This window comes from Chiloscyllium plagiosum, chromosome 5, assembly GCF_004010195.1.
Source record: "Chiloscyllium plagiosum isolate BGI_BamShark_2017 chromosome 5, ASM401019v2, whole genome shotgun sequence".
Taxonomy (NCBI): domain Eukaryota; kingdom Metazoa; phylum Chordata; class Chondrichthyes; order Orectolobiformes; family Hemiscylliidae; genus Chiloscyllium; species Chiloscyllium plagiosum.
In genome coordinates this window covers 117,660,059-117,674,188 of record NC_057714.1, presented here as the reverse complement: position 1 = coordinate 117,674,188, position 14,130 = coordinate 117,660,059, and the positions used below count along the sequence as shown (strand labels likewise).

General features: G+C 42.5%; 1 protein-coding gene across 2 annotated transcripts in view; it reads right to left on the bottom strand.

The window, feature by feature from the left end:
- The window catches only part of recql4 (RecQ helicase-like 4), a 75,764-nt gene that overhangs the window by 33,690 nt on the left and 27,944 nt on the right, over nt 1-14,130 (bottom strand). For both annotated transcript variants that reach the window (XM_043690894.1, XM_043690895.1), the window contains exons 13-17: nt 13,662-13,745; nt 10,998-11,186; nt 5,092-5,274; nt 3,523-3,727; nt 563-840 (exon numbers count right to left, since the gene is read on the bottom strand). In XM_043690894.1, coding sequence (XP_043546829.1) covers nt 563-840; nt 3,523-3,727; nt 5,092-5,274; nt 10,998-11,186; nt 13,662-13,745 — 939 coding nt within the window. The remainder of the gene's footprint in view (nt 1-562; nt 841-3,522; nt 3,728-5,091; nt 5,275-10,997; nt 11,187-13,661; nt 13,746-14,130) is intronic.

Here is a 14,130-nt window from a genome sequence, read left to right as displayed (position 1 = left end):
GTTTTCTGAACCCTTTCAAGGTTTACAACATCTTCCCCAGAGCAGGGAAAGCAGAACTGGATACAGAATTGACCTAACCAATGTCCTGTATAGCTGCAACATGACCTCTCAACTCTGACACTCAATGAACTGATTAATAAAGGCAAGCATACCAAACATCTGCTTTACGACTCTGTCCAACTGCAACTCCACTTTCATGGGACAATGAACTGTTCTTTTGCTAATTAACTTTGCTCTGTGTTCTCTATTAATGATCCTCCTACCAGTGCAAAGAGACACAGTAATTGCTTCCAGCACCAGGGAGGCAGAAGGGCAAATCTCAAAAGTAAGCAATACAAAGTCAGAAGTCACACAACACCGGGTTACAGCCCAACAGGTTAATATGAAATCAAACCTTTCAGAGCACTGACCTTTCATCAGGTGAAGGAGCAGCGCTCTGAAAGCTTGTGATTTCATATAACCTGTTGGACTATGACCTGGTGTCGTGTGACTTGACTTTGTCCAGCCCAATCCAACACCAGCACCTCACATCGTAACTAATACAAAACAGGTTTGTACTCACGTCTGGGTCGAGGAAGAGATGGCAATGGGCAGGCTTCCCATCTCTCCCAGCACGGCCAATTTCTTGCACATAATTCTCAAAGCCCTTTGGTATATTATAGTGTATGATTCCTCGGACATCCGACTTATCCAATCCCATGCCAAATGCCACTGTTGCCACCACAATACGCAGCTGACCACTCATGAAGTTGTTCTGAATTCTCCTCCGTTCACTGGCTGACATTCCAGCATGGTAGCAATCAGCAATCCATTTTAAAGGCCGCCTCAACTTCTTTTTTGCTGCATTTTGTGTAGAGGAATTGCAAGAAAATAGTCTTTAGAACCTTCTCCACAACCAAAACAAGTTGTACGTGAGCATATTTTTCCCCAGTGTCAGGACAGGCAAAAAATCCTATATAATAAACTCATTTCAGACTCTTATTAAATACACTGACTATCATTGGCAGTAAAGTACACCAGTGATACTGGTTTAATTGACCTCAAGAAAAACGGCAGACAGTGTTATGAATGGCATCAGGGCGGAGAAATAAATTGCAGAGATAACTATCAAATCTGTCTCGGGATCCTACATGTGTCCCTCCCTCACAAAACACTAATCCACCTTCAATGTTGTGAAAAAAAGTCATAAGTTTTCTGGCTTGCACTCATTAGGACCAATGCAAGAATGCAAGGATGTAGGTTTGCTCGCTGAGCTGGAAGGTTCGTTTTCAGACGTTTTGTCACCATACCAGGTAACATTATCAGTGAGCCTTTGGGTGAAACACTGGTGGTATGGATTACTTTCTAATTATGTATTTAGGTTTCCTTGGGTTGGTGATGTCATTTCCTGTGGTGACATCATTTCTTGTTCTTTTTCTCAGGGGGAGGTAAATGGGATCCAAATCAATGTATTTGTTGATAGAGTTCTGGTTGGAATGCCATGCTTCTAGACATGCAAGAATGCAAAACTTCAAAATGATCACAAAAACTCATACTTTTGGAGAAAAGGGTGCTGATTGGTCAGCAAGTTGTCTCTTAATTGGCTGAAATATTTCCATGAAGAACACAGCAAGGAACTGTCGGTTCAGTGAGCTCTTGGATAGTTCAAAAAAGGCACAAGGCTTGAGCATATTCTTGTTTGCAGTGTCTGGATTCTTGTGTATGAATCAATGTACTTCTAATGAGCATAAATGAGCTTTGTTCCCACCTTAATTTGTTATCTGAAATTGGTTGTTCGTAGAGCCATTTATAGCCAGGATTATTCAAGCAAGTGCTTCCCAGTTACAGAATCTCAAGCCCCAACCCCACTCTCCTCCCTCTATTTATTCCCAAGTCTCCTTCCCCAGTCCTGACCCAAAAGATCGACTTTCCTGCTCCTTCGATGATGTCTGACCTGTTGTGTTTTTCCAGCTTCACATTTTATTGACTCCAAAAGGTAGACTTTGGTTTTGGGTTTTGCCAGTACAGGTTGGTTGGATACAGTTTGTGCTCTGTCTATTACAAACAGCTGAAGGAACTGCAAGATGTACAGCCTATGGACCTGGCATTGCATTGGCACGGAAATTCATATACAATGATGCAATATACAAATCATATATAACTGTAAAGAGTAGTAGAGCATCCTTTTGGGCACACAGCACCCCATTAATGGAAAATACTATCTGTGTTACCTTTGCATAATGGCAGCATGAAATGACTTGCTTAGTTTGTTGTTCAAATGTTTCAACGTGTTGCCTCTCCCAGGGCATTCTGAAGTAGACGAAGCACTGTTCAGGTTCAGAGTGGCAGACTCTGGCTCGATTGCATGTATGAGTTTGAGATTATTCCATTAGTCACAATAAGTACGAGTCAAAAATCTTCAGAAACGAGACTCTCACCAAGAATAATTTTCTCATTCATTGCAGGGACACTACACTGTTGCCACCACTCTAATCAACATTCTAGCTATTTATCATTCTCAATGATTATAGCATAGAAAGAGGCCATACATAACAGTTGCCAAATAAATTCAGCTAGTCCCATTCCCCTCCTCCTTCTATATGACCTGGCAAATTCTCTCTCCCAGTGCTTATCCAATTTCTTTTTAGAACCCTATGTTGAATCTGGCTGCACTCTCTGGTAATGCATGCCAGATCATAAGCACTCATGTAAAAATATATTTGTGTCACGATTTCTTCTGTCATTTATCTTAAATCAATGTCCTGATTCTTGACCCTTCTGCCAACGGACGTGTCTTTTTGGTGTTTTCTGCTTCTTGATATAAAATATTGAACTTGTCAATGAGTTACTACTAGTACATCCTTGTCAGACAGTCTGGATTCAACTTGCAGTGGCTCCACTGAATTGATTCCAGGCAGTGTTTTCCATATCTGTAAACAGTGCCCTCTTATGTCACATACAGTGTAACCTCGATTATCTGAACATCAATTATCTGAAAAAGCTCTCAACGTCCTGTAAAAACGGCATGAGGCAACTCAGCATTCAGTTCACAGTTAAACAGCATTATGGCATGCAATGCCGGATAACTGAGGCATGTTTGATAAACAGCGGTCAAATTATCGCTTGTTTACAATCGGATCAGTTATTCGAACAAAATACTCCCCACTCGTCTTGTTTGGATAACCGAGGTTGTAGTATATATCAAGACTGGCATTATAGTTACAGTCCTCTGACACTGGAGATCAACACTGTCCCTTCTTTAAAAATGTTCTATTCCTACCTAATAAGTTTTACAATGGAATCTTTAAATTGGTACCAGATCCAAACATAGCCATTTAAAGGACTTAACTCCTGATTAGAAGTGTCCTTAAAAAAATGAACTTAGCAAATTTAGCAGTGGGACCATCGTGAAGCTGCAAACCAATGCTAAATTGATATGCTTTCCAGACATTTTATGCCCCAGTGATTGAGTGTATAGCATTTCAGTTTCTACCCCAAACAACTCATTTTGAGCAACATCCTGAGCTTCTAAAAGCAACTTACCCATAGCTTTCTTTCGTTTTGCTAGGATTTCCTCAGCCATCTTCCCCTCCTCATTTAGTTCTTGTGGTGACTCCTTTAGTGTGACTCCCTGAAGGCATGTCCGGAGCAGGGCTGCAATGCGGGTCGTCTCTTCTCTTCGTGTGCAGTAGACAATAATGGAATCCAAAGAGGCAAATCGATCCCCTTGGATCAAAGTTACAAGAGCCTGGGCAGGAATGAAGTTAAACAATTTACCACAATAAAAAAGCACACATATAAAACACAAAGTTGATATTCTAAAATATTATTTCTGGAGCAAAGTTTCTGCCACCTACAAGGACAAAAGCAGCAGAAATATGGGCAGATCATAACCACCAGCAAACTCCCCTCCAAACTTGAAAATATAGAAAGTGGCTGGAGGAGTAGGCTGTTGGAACCTGGTCTGCCATTCACTAGGATCATGGCTGATCCTTTACCTCAGCACCATAGTCCTCCTCTCTCCATAACCCTCGATGCCTTTAATATGTAAAAAAAAAATCAGTCTTTATAACACCATTCCTGCAGGGTTGCAAGGATAAAAACCTGAATCATTCTACCCAATAGCACTTTGTTCAAGGCAGCTTTTCAAAGGCAATTAGTCAAGTGGAATAAATGCTAGTATTCTCAGCGATAGAGCTGAAAATGTGTTGCTGGCAAAGCGCAGCAGGCCAGGCAGCATCCAAGGAGCAGGAGAATCGATGTTTCGGGTATGAGCCCTTCCTCAGGAATCTGTCTGACCTGCTTCACTTTTCCAGTAACACATTTTCAGCTCTGATCTCCAGCATCTGCAGTCCTCTCTTTCTCCTATTCTCAGTGATATCCAATTTGAATGAATGCATGAATTAACTTCATTGTCACATGCTCAAATGAGTACAGTGAAAAGATCATTAGTTGTCACTTACAGCGCCATCTTAGATGCCAAGGTACAGCTTCTTCAGTTACAGACTACTCACAGTGTAACAGTGTCACTAACATACTGCACCATCTTAGGTACAGAGTAGCTAAGTCCAATCCAAAAGAGAAAATGCTGGAAAATCTCAGCAGGTCACAGCTTTGACAAAGGGTCAGTTAGACCCAAAATGTCAGCTCTTTTCTCTCCTTACAGATGCTGCCAGACCTGCTGAGATTTTCCAGCATTTGACCTGCTGAGATTTTCCAGCATTTTCTCTTTTGGTTTCAGATTCCAGCATCCGCAGTAACTTGCCTTTATCTAAGTCCAATCCTTGGTTATAGAATAGCATCATTTTAAAAAGTTCAATGTTCATCTGGTCTAACTTCAATTTAATTTGGGTCTTGCACCCTCATACACCACATTATTGCAAACAAAAACAGAACTTGTTGGAAAAACTCAACAGATCTGACAGCATCTGTGGACAGAAAGCTGAGTTAACGTTTCGTAACCATATTATTGCATATTTTTACACAGTTACTAACAAGAACCAGATGGTTTTCGCTCTCATGCTATCCTTGCCAGCAAGGACCACATCCAGTAAGTGATTAAAAAGCTCCCTTCTACAATGGGCTATTAACAGTCCGACTCTCAGGCTTTACCTGGTCTCTATCCCGGTCAGTAGACACACTGAGGAATAAATTGGCTGGTACATCTGCAGAGCGAACAGCTATTCCTTCTCGCTCCTGGATCCCAAGGTGATGTGCGATATTCTGGGCTGTCGCTAGTGTGGCAGTGGCTGTTAATCCCAGCAGGCATTTCACTCCCAAACGTTCCTTCAGGACCTGCAGATCAGACAAAATAATTGACTAAAGAATAAACATAGTGAAACTCTGCAGGTTACTCTCTCTAGTGTTACTGACATTTGGAATTTAAATTGAATTTGTTCATTCACTGGCTGAAGTTCTGACATAACTGAGAAAAGGAGCAATTTAATTAGCCTACTAGCTAAATGACAATAGTGTTCAGTGCGTCACTGATTTTCTTTTCAAATTCCTCCAATAACCCTCCCTCATCTCAAAATGACTGATTTGTGATAGGATGCAAATGCTTTGGCACTGCCTATGCTCGAATAGTCAAGTGTCCAGCACTTGGTCTTTCTTTAGTCAAACAATTTAGCACATAAATGATCATATATCAAGGATATGCAGCCATCATTAAGGGCTCTTCTGGTCTGGTCATGTCCCTGCCTCTGAGCCAAAAGGCCCAAGTTCAAGCTCACCTGCTTCAGAGGTATGATGATAATCCATCTGAAGACAGTGATTAAGAATATCTGTACAGCCATGCTCACTCTGTCCTCAATTTGACCAATTAATCAAAGGCATAATTCCAGTGAATCTGTTTAACCTTCAAATCTTTCCCAACAGAAAATGCTAGAAATACTCAGCAGGTTAGGCAGAACCTGTGGAGATAAGTACCTCAGATCAATGGAAATTCAGAATCCGAATCACCATCAGAATCAGTGGAAGTTCATCAATCTGAAAGATGGATTCTGTTTCTCTTAACAAATGCTACCTAACCTGCTGAGCTATTCCAGCACTGTCAACTTTAATTTTGGATTTCCAACATGTACAGTATTCTACTTCTGTAAGTGATTGCTGACCCTTGATGTTCAAAACTAAAGACGTGAGCTCCAGATGGTATCTAACCAAGATCGTGTACAATTGATGCATTCGCACCTCATTGCATTTGACCAACACCTTTGAGAAAACAAACATGCCATCATATATTATTACTAAAAACAGAGTCAAAGCTTTTCATTTTACACTCAAAATTAGGGGACAAGATACAGGCTTGATTGAAACAAAGGACACCAATTAAGTTACAGGATAAAGGTAGCTGGGTGACTGTCAGGAGAGGGTAAGAGAATAGGCAGACAGTGCAGTGATCTCCTCTGGCTGTTCCCCTCAATAATAAGTATACTGTTGGGGGGGGTATGACGTACCAGGGGAAAGCCAGCGGCCAGGTCTTTGACAGTGAGCCAGGCTCTGTGGATCAGAAGGGAAGGGGGAGAATAGGAGAGCAATAGTGATAGGAGATTCAATGGTTAGACGATCAGACAGAAGATTCTGAGGTCGTGAACGAGACTCCTGGGGTGCCAGCATCAGGGATGTCTCGGATTGAGTCTACACGATTCTTAACGGGGAGGGGGAGCAGCCAGAAGTCGTGGTACACATTGGTGATATAGCTAGGAAAAGGGAGGAGGATCTGAAAAGTGAATGTAGGAATTTAAGTTGTGAGCTAAAAGGCAAGACAAGCAGAGTAATAATCTCAGGATTGTTACCAGTGCCATGGGCTAGGAACAGAGAGCGAGTGTAGCTGATCACATGGCTGCAGAGCTGATGTAGGAGGGAGGGCTTCAGATATGTGGATCATAGGGATACATTCTGGGGAAGGTGGGACCTGTACATGGAGGATAGGTTGTACCTGAACTGGAAGGGCACCAATATCCTGGGCTAAAGGTTTTGTTAGAGCTTTACAAGAGGGTTTAAACTAGTTTGGCAGGGTTTGGAACTGGAACTACAGATCAGAGGTTGGGCTAGCTGGTGAACAGGCAGGTACAGCGTGCAGAGTGTCTTTGAGAAAGGATAGACAGTTGTTAGGGCAAAGTTGCAGTCAGTGTGATGGTTTGAAGTGTGCATGTTTTAACACAAGAGGTGTCAAGAATAAAGGGTGATGAACTTCAGAGCATGGATCAGTACTTGGAGCTACGATGTTGTGGCCATTACAGATATCACAGGTTCAGGAATGGTTGTTACATGTTCCGGGGTTTAGATGTTTCTAAAGGAAGAGGGAGGGGAGTAGCCAGAGACTTTTCCCCAGAGCAGGATTGACTGGCACATGGGATCATAGTTTTAAGATATTAGGAGGAAGGTATAGAGGAGACGTCAGAGATAGGTTCTTTACGCAGAGAGTTGTGAATGCATGGAATGCGTTGCCAGCAGTGGTGGTGGAAGCAGAGTCATTAGGGACATTTAAGCGACTGCTAGATATGCACATGGACAGCAGTGAATTGAGGGGTGTGTACGTTATCTTATTTTATTTTAGATTAGGAATAATCCTCGGCACAACATCGTGGACCGAAGAGCCTGTTCTGTGCTGTACTTTTCTATGTTCTATGAGTAACATTGCTAATCAGAGATAGTATCACAGCTGCAGAAGGGGAGGTCGTCAAGGAGAGTTTGTCTGCTGAGTCAGTATGGGTGGAAGTCAGAAGCAGGAAAGCAAGTCAATTTATTGAGAGAATTGTATACAGCCCCCAACAGCAAGAGAGAGACACAGAGGAGTAGATTGGGAGCAAGATTTTGGAAAGCTGCAGAAGTAACAGGGTTGTTGTCTTGGGTGACTTCAACTTCCCTAATATTGATTGGAACCTCCTTAGTGCAAATAGTTTGATGGAGCAGACTTTGTCAGGTGTGTCCAAGAAGGATCCCTTACTCAACATGTAGGTAGAGGGGAGGCCATATTGGATTTGCTGCTTGGCAATGAGCCAGATCAGGTGTCAGATCTCTGAGTGGGAGAGCATTTCAGTGATAGTGATCACAACTCCCTGACCTTTACTACAGTCATGGAGAAGGATAGGAGCAGACAGTATGGGAAACTATTTAATTGGAGGAGAGGGAATTACAATGCTATTAGGCAAGAACTGTGGACTATAAATTGGGAACAGATATTCTCAGGGAAATGCATGACAGAAATGTGGAGGTTGTTTAGGGAGCACTCGCTGCAAGTGCTGGATAGGTTTGTCCCACTGAGGCAAGGAAAGGATGGTATGGTGAAGGAACCTTGGATGACAAGAGATGTGGAACATCTAGTCAAGAGGAAGGAAGCTTACTTAAGGTTGAGGAAGGAAGTGAGGTCTGCAGATGCTGGTAATCAGAGCTGAAAATGTGTTGCTGGAAAAGCGCAGCAGGTCAGGCAGCATCCAAGGAGCAGGAGAATCGACGTTTCGGGCATGAGCCCTTCTTCCTTGTATGCTGCCTGACCTGCTGCGCTTTTCCAGCAACACATTTTCAGCTCTGATCCCCAGCATCTGCAGTCCTCACTTTGTCCTCAATGAATACTTTGCTTCAGTATTCACTACTGAGAGGGAGGATAGCATGAAACAGGCTGATATGCTTAAACAGATTGATGTTGAAGAGGAGAATGTGGTGGAAAGTTTGAACAACATGAGGATAGATAAGTCCCCTGGGCCAGATGGGATATTCCCAAGGCTACTACAGGAAGCAGGGAAAGAGATTGCTGCGCCTTTGGTGATGACCTTTGCGTCCTCACTGTCAACTGGAGTAGTACCAGATGATTGGAGGGTGGCAAATGTTATTTCCTTGTTCAAGAATGGGAATAGGGATAACCCTGGGAATTACAGACCAGTCAGTCTTATGTCAGTGGTGGGAAAATTATTGGAGAGGATTGTGAGAGACAGGATTTATGATTATTTGGAAGGTTGGTTAGAGATAGTCAGCTTGGCTGGGCTTTGTGAGGGGTAGGTCATGCCTCACAAGCCTTATTGAATTCTTTGAGGATGTGACAAAACACATCGATGAAGGTAGAGCAGTGGATATGGTGTACATGGATTTTAGCAAGGCATTTGATAAGGTTCCCCAAGGTAGGCTCATTCAGAAAGGAGGCATGGAATACAGGAAAGTTTGGCTGCCTGGATACAGAATTGGCTGGCCCACAGAAGACAGAGGGTGGTGGTAAATGGAAAGTATTCAGAGGGATCTTAGGGTCCACCTCCTTAGATCCCTCAAAGTTGCCACCCAAGTTGTTAAGAAGGCATATCGTGTGTTGGCTTTCATTAGCAAGGAGATTGAGTTTAACAGCCACGAGGTTACGCTGCAGCTCTGTGAAGCCCTGGTGGGACCACATATGGAATAGTGTGTTCAGTTATAGTTACCTCGTTATAGGAAAGATGTGAAAGCTTTAGAGAGGGTGCAGAGGAGATTTACCAGAATGCTACTTGGACTGGAGAGTATGTCTTGCGAAGAAAGGTTGAGGGAACTAGGGTTTTTCTCATTGGAGAGAAGAAGGATGAGAGGTGACTTGATAAGAGTTGTACAAGCTGATGAGAGGCAGAGTTTGAGTGGATAGCCAGAAACATTTTCCCAGAGAGGAAATGGCTATCAAGAGGGGACATAATTTTAGGGTGATTGGAGGAAGTTTTCGGGGAGATATCAGAAGTAGGTTCTTTACACAGAGTGGTGGGGAAGTGGAATGCACGGTCAGCAGTGGTAGCAGAATCAGATACATTCGGAACATTTAAGTGACTCTTGGATAGGTACATGAATGATAGCAAAAGAAGGGTATGTAGGTTAGTCTGATCCTAGAGTAGGATAAAAGGTCAGTACAACATGGAGGGCTGAAGGGCCTGTACCATGCTGTACTGTTTTATATTTTATGTTCAATGTAAGAGAGCCAGAATACACAAGAGATGTATAAGATTCTGGTCAGACTGCATTTGGAATATTGTGAGCAGTTTGAGGCCCTGCATCCAAGGAAGGATGTGTTGGCATTGGAGGAAGTCCAGAGAAGGCTTCCTAGAATGATGCCAGGGATGAAGGACTTGTCAGATGAGAAGCAATTGAGGACTCGGAGTCTGCACTTGATGAAGTTTAGAAGGATGAACGGGGGGGATCCTGAATGAAACTTCCAGACTTCCAAAAGGCCTTGATAGTCAGCCTGGAGAAGATGTTTCCAAAAGTAGGAGAGACTAGGATTCAAGGGTACAGCCTCGGAGTGAAGGAATGATCCTTTCGAATTGAGAAGAGGAGGAATTTCTTCACCCAGAGGGTGATGAATCTGTAGAACTCATTGCCCCAGAGGGCTGTGGAGGTCAAGTTATTGAGTATATTTAAGACAGGGATAGATAAGATCTTGATTAGTAAGAGGATTAAGTTTTGGAGACAGGGCAGGAGAATGGAGCTGAAAAACATGTCAGCCAAGATCGAATGGTGCGGTAGACCGGATGGGCTGAATAGCCTAACTCTACTCCTATATTTTATGGTTTTATACAACATCAGAATATGGTGCTGATTGGTGGATTCATCATTGGTGTGGAGACGCAGTTAACTCAACCTTAGTAATTGGATCAAGCAGGTACACAGATCAGTCAGGGTGTTACCAGGTGGTTGCAATGGGGATTTACAGTCTCTATGACCCTTTTTCTCTCCCCAATGAGAAAGGCACAATATAAATGCAATCGTTTTCTATATCTGTTCCTCGCATCCCAGTTCTCTTCAGTGCAAGACAAAAAGTCCTTCCAGGAAATGCATCAGGGTGGAAATTGGGCAAGGCCAACATTACAATGCCCATCACATACATTACTCAAAGTCAGGGTGTCAATCAAATAGGTCACATGCTCTAGGAAGGAGAGCAGGAAACTGAAAATGTAATTAGATTCCGAATTTGAATTCAGATTATTTCCCTCAAGCTAATCCTGATCAAAGCTGCACCTCACAAGGGAGCCACCCTTCTAAACCACGACACCACTGAGGTGTTCCTCCCTTACCTTACACAGACGGAGATAGCATGGTCTGAAGTTGTGAGACCATTCCGAAACACAGTGTGCCTCATCAATACATGCAAAAGCCACTGGGGGAAGCTCGTGTGCAGGCGGGAGACAACTTGATCCAGCCCGACCACCACCAACAAGTGCTTCTGGGGACAGCAACAGCACATGGACCTTACCCTCTTTCACCTGAGGATTCAAAGATAAACATATGAATCCAAACCAATCTGAAATTACTTCCAATTACATTGAAACAAAAAAAAAAATTCCTGCTGCAGTTTGTTTTAAAATACTTGATGTCTTTCAGCATATATTCTGCTCTGCAACCATCTGGTCATACACCTCAACATCACCAATCATCCAATGAGAAGTGTTGAGAGTGAAGTCAGTAACTGTTGCACGTTGTGCCAATGGTGAACGGGGCTCCAATCAGTGACTCATTTGTCCTGAATGATGTCAAACTACATGATGTTATTAGAGCTGTACTCATTTAGGCAAAGTGTTCCATCATACACCTGCCTTGCAGGTAAAGGATAAGCTCAGGGAAGTCAGTCATCACAATTCCCAGTCACTGACATGTTTTCATAGTCACGACTGTTCCAGTTGATTTTCTGATAAGTAGCGACTTACAAGATGTTGATGGTGGGGCATTATAAAGGACAAGAAATATCACTGGGAGGTAGATATATTCTTGCTGGAGATAGCAAGATGGTTGTAGGCAAATAGGGATAGGAATAAATGCTGGCCCAGCAAACAAATAAAGTGAATTTAAAAATGATCACTGCCTGAAACTTGAGTGACATAAACATGACAGTACTTGCTACTTGGTACCATGAGACCAAAAAGTACAGATTGCTTCAATAGAGGATAAAGGCAAAAAGCTGCAACCAAAGGCCTGCCACATACTTGGAGAAACAAGACAGCAAGAAACATCACAGGTGACTGTATATCTGATGGATCCCACACAAAGGTGCTTTAAGTTACGCCTGTATTTTCAGTGTTTCGAAGAATAACGCACATTTCATAGAAACCTACAAAACTGTTAAATATAAAAAAAAGAGTGAATGCATAAAGAACGTTTTCACAAGCTCTGGGGTCTATAACCATGAGACAGTCTCAGAATAAAAGGCAGGGCATGTAAAACTGAGATATGAAACAACCCCTTCACTCAGAGGGTAGCAAGTGTTTGGTATTGTTCATCCTCAAGGACTGTGGAAGTCCAAAACAGAAGTCATTAGATTTCTAGTTACTAATGACAAGGAATATGGGAATAGTTCAGGCACATGGCATTGAGGTAGATACTCAGCTTGGAATAGTGGAGCAGGCTGTAGGGGTTGAATGGCCTACTTCTGCAATGTTCTGAGCATACCAAGGTTAAAAACTACACACAGACAGTTACAAGGATGTACCCATACAGGATTAAGGGACACTTTCTTTTTTAAGGCAGGGAGCTAATCTTTTCTCATCTCCTGACTGTCATACTCACTGTGAATCCAGAAATTCAAAATGTGACACTATAATGTTTGAGAAGTAAAAGTTCCCATAGTTCAAGGCATGAAGTAACAAACTGTACAAGTGAAGTTTTTGATGGCTCTGTAAAGTTAACATTTGCAAGGACTAGCATCATTTGATATTAAAAACCGAAAGAACTGCGGATGCTATAAATCAGAGACAAAAATAGAAATTGCTGGTAAAAGCTCAGCAGGCCCAGCAGCATCTGTGGAGAGAAATCAGAGTTAACGTTTTGGGTCAAGTGACCCTTCCTCAGAACTTTGATATCACCGAGCTGTACTGGGGACACAACTTGTTTCAACAGCATATTTCTGAACCAAAAATGCTTTCCAGTAATGCTTTTGAAATATGGATAATCTCTCAGAATCCTTTAGCATCAGTATTCAGCAGACTTGTACCGGAGTTTTTATGATGATGACAGCATTGCTGCTAATCTAAATGCTTATATTTAAAATGGGATTAATGGAAACCTGGAGCAAAGAAATAGTATCCTCACTCCAAACTGTACTGTAAAACTGGCATCCATGTATCCCAAAAGATGATAGAAATAATTGGGTTCTTTCCATTTGAGAGAGTGGATGCTGTCTAAAATAGCAGTGGGAGCACAGTGGCTCAGTGGTTAGTACGGAGTGCCAGGGACTCAGGTTCAATTCCGCCCTCAAGCAACTGGGTGTAGAGTTTGCATATTCTCCCCATGTATGCGTGTGTTGCCTTCCACAGTCCAAAGACATGCAGGTTAGGTGGACTGGCCGTGGTAAATTTCCCAGGGATGTACTGTCTAGGTGGATTTGCCATTGGAAATACAGGTTTGCAGGGATAGGGTAGGAGGTAGGTGTGGGTGGGATGCTTTTCTGAGGATCAGTGTGGAATCGATGGGCTGAATGGTCTGCTTCCACTGTAGGGAATCTACGATTCTAAGCAGAGTCAACATCAGCTTTCAAAAGTGGAATTGAATAAACACTTAGACAAATATTTGGAGGCTAAAAGGATAATTGAAAGGAATGAAACTAATTAAAGTATTCTTTCAAAGAGCCAGCATACCCACCTGTATGGCACAGTTCTCTAAACAGCTCAAAGAATAATTGAAACTAGGTCAGATTGTCATATTTCTATAGTTGATGAGCACAATGAATCATTAAATCTTCAGCTGACCTTTGCAATAGCTGCTTCTCTCTGTGTCCTTGTCATACTGGAGTGGATACAAACTGCCTTTAGGTTGGAAGGAAGCCCCGAAACCTGTTAGAAAGGTACAAAATAAATATGCAAAAGTCAATTAGTTTCTCACCAATAACCTGATATCGGGGCACAATTTTACACGGAGTGAACTAACAAAGGGAGCTATGTGCATATGCCATCGAAGGTGACATAAAAGACAAGTTGAATGCAGTTTATAAAGCATACAACATCCAGGGTTTTATCAATAATGACAAAGTAAAAAAAGAAAGGTTGCTATTCAAAGTTTGGGAGAAGATTTGTAGCTCGGGTGCTCTTTGTTGTGGTTCTGTTTGCCGAGCTGGGAATTTGTGTTGCAGACGTTTTGTCCCCTGTCTAGGTGACATCCTCAGTGCTTGGGAGCCTCCTGTGAAGCGCTTCTGTGATGTTTCCTCTGGCATTTATAGTG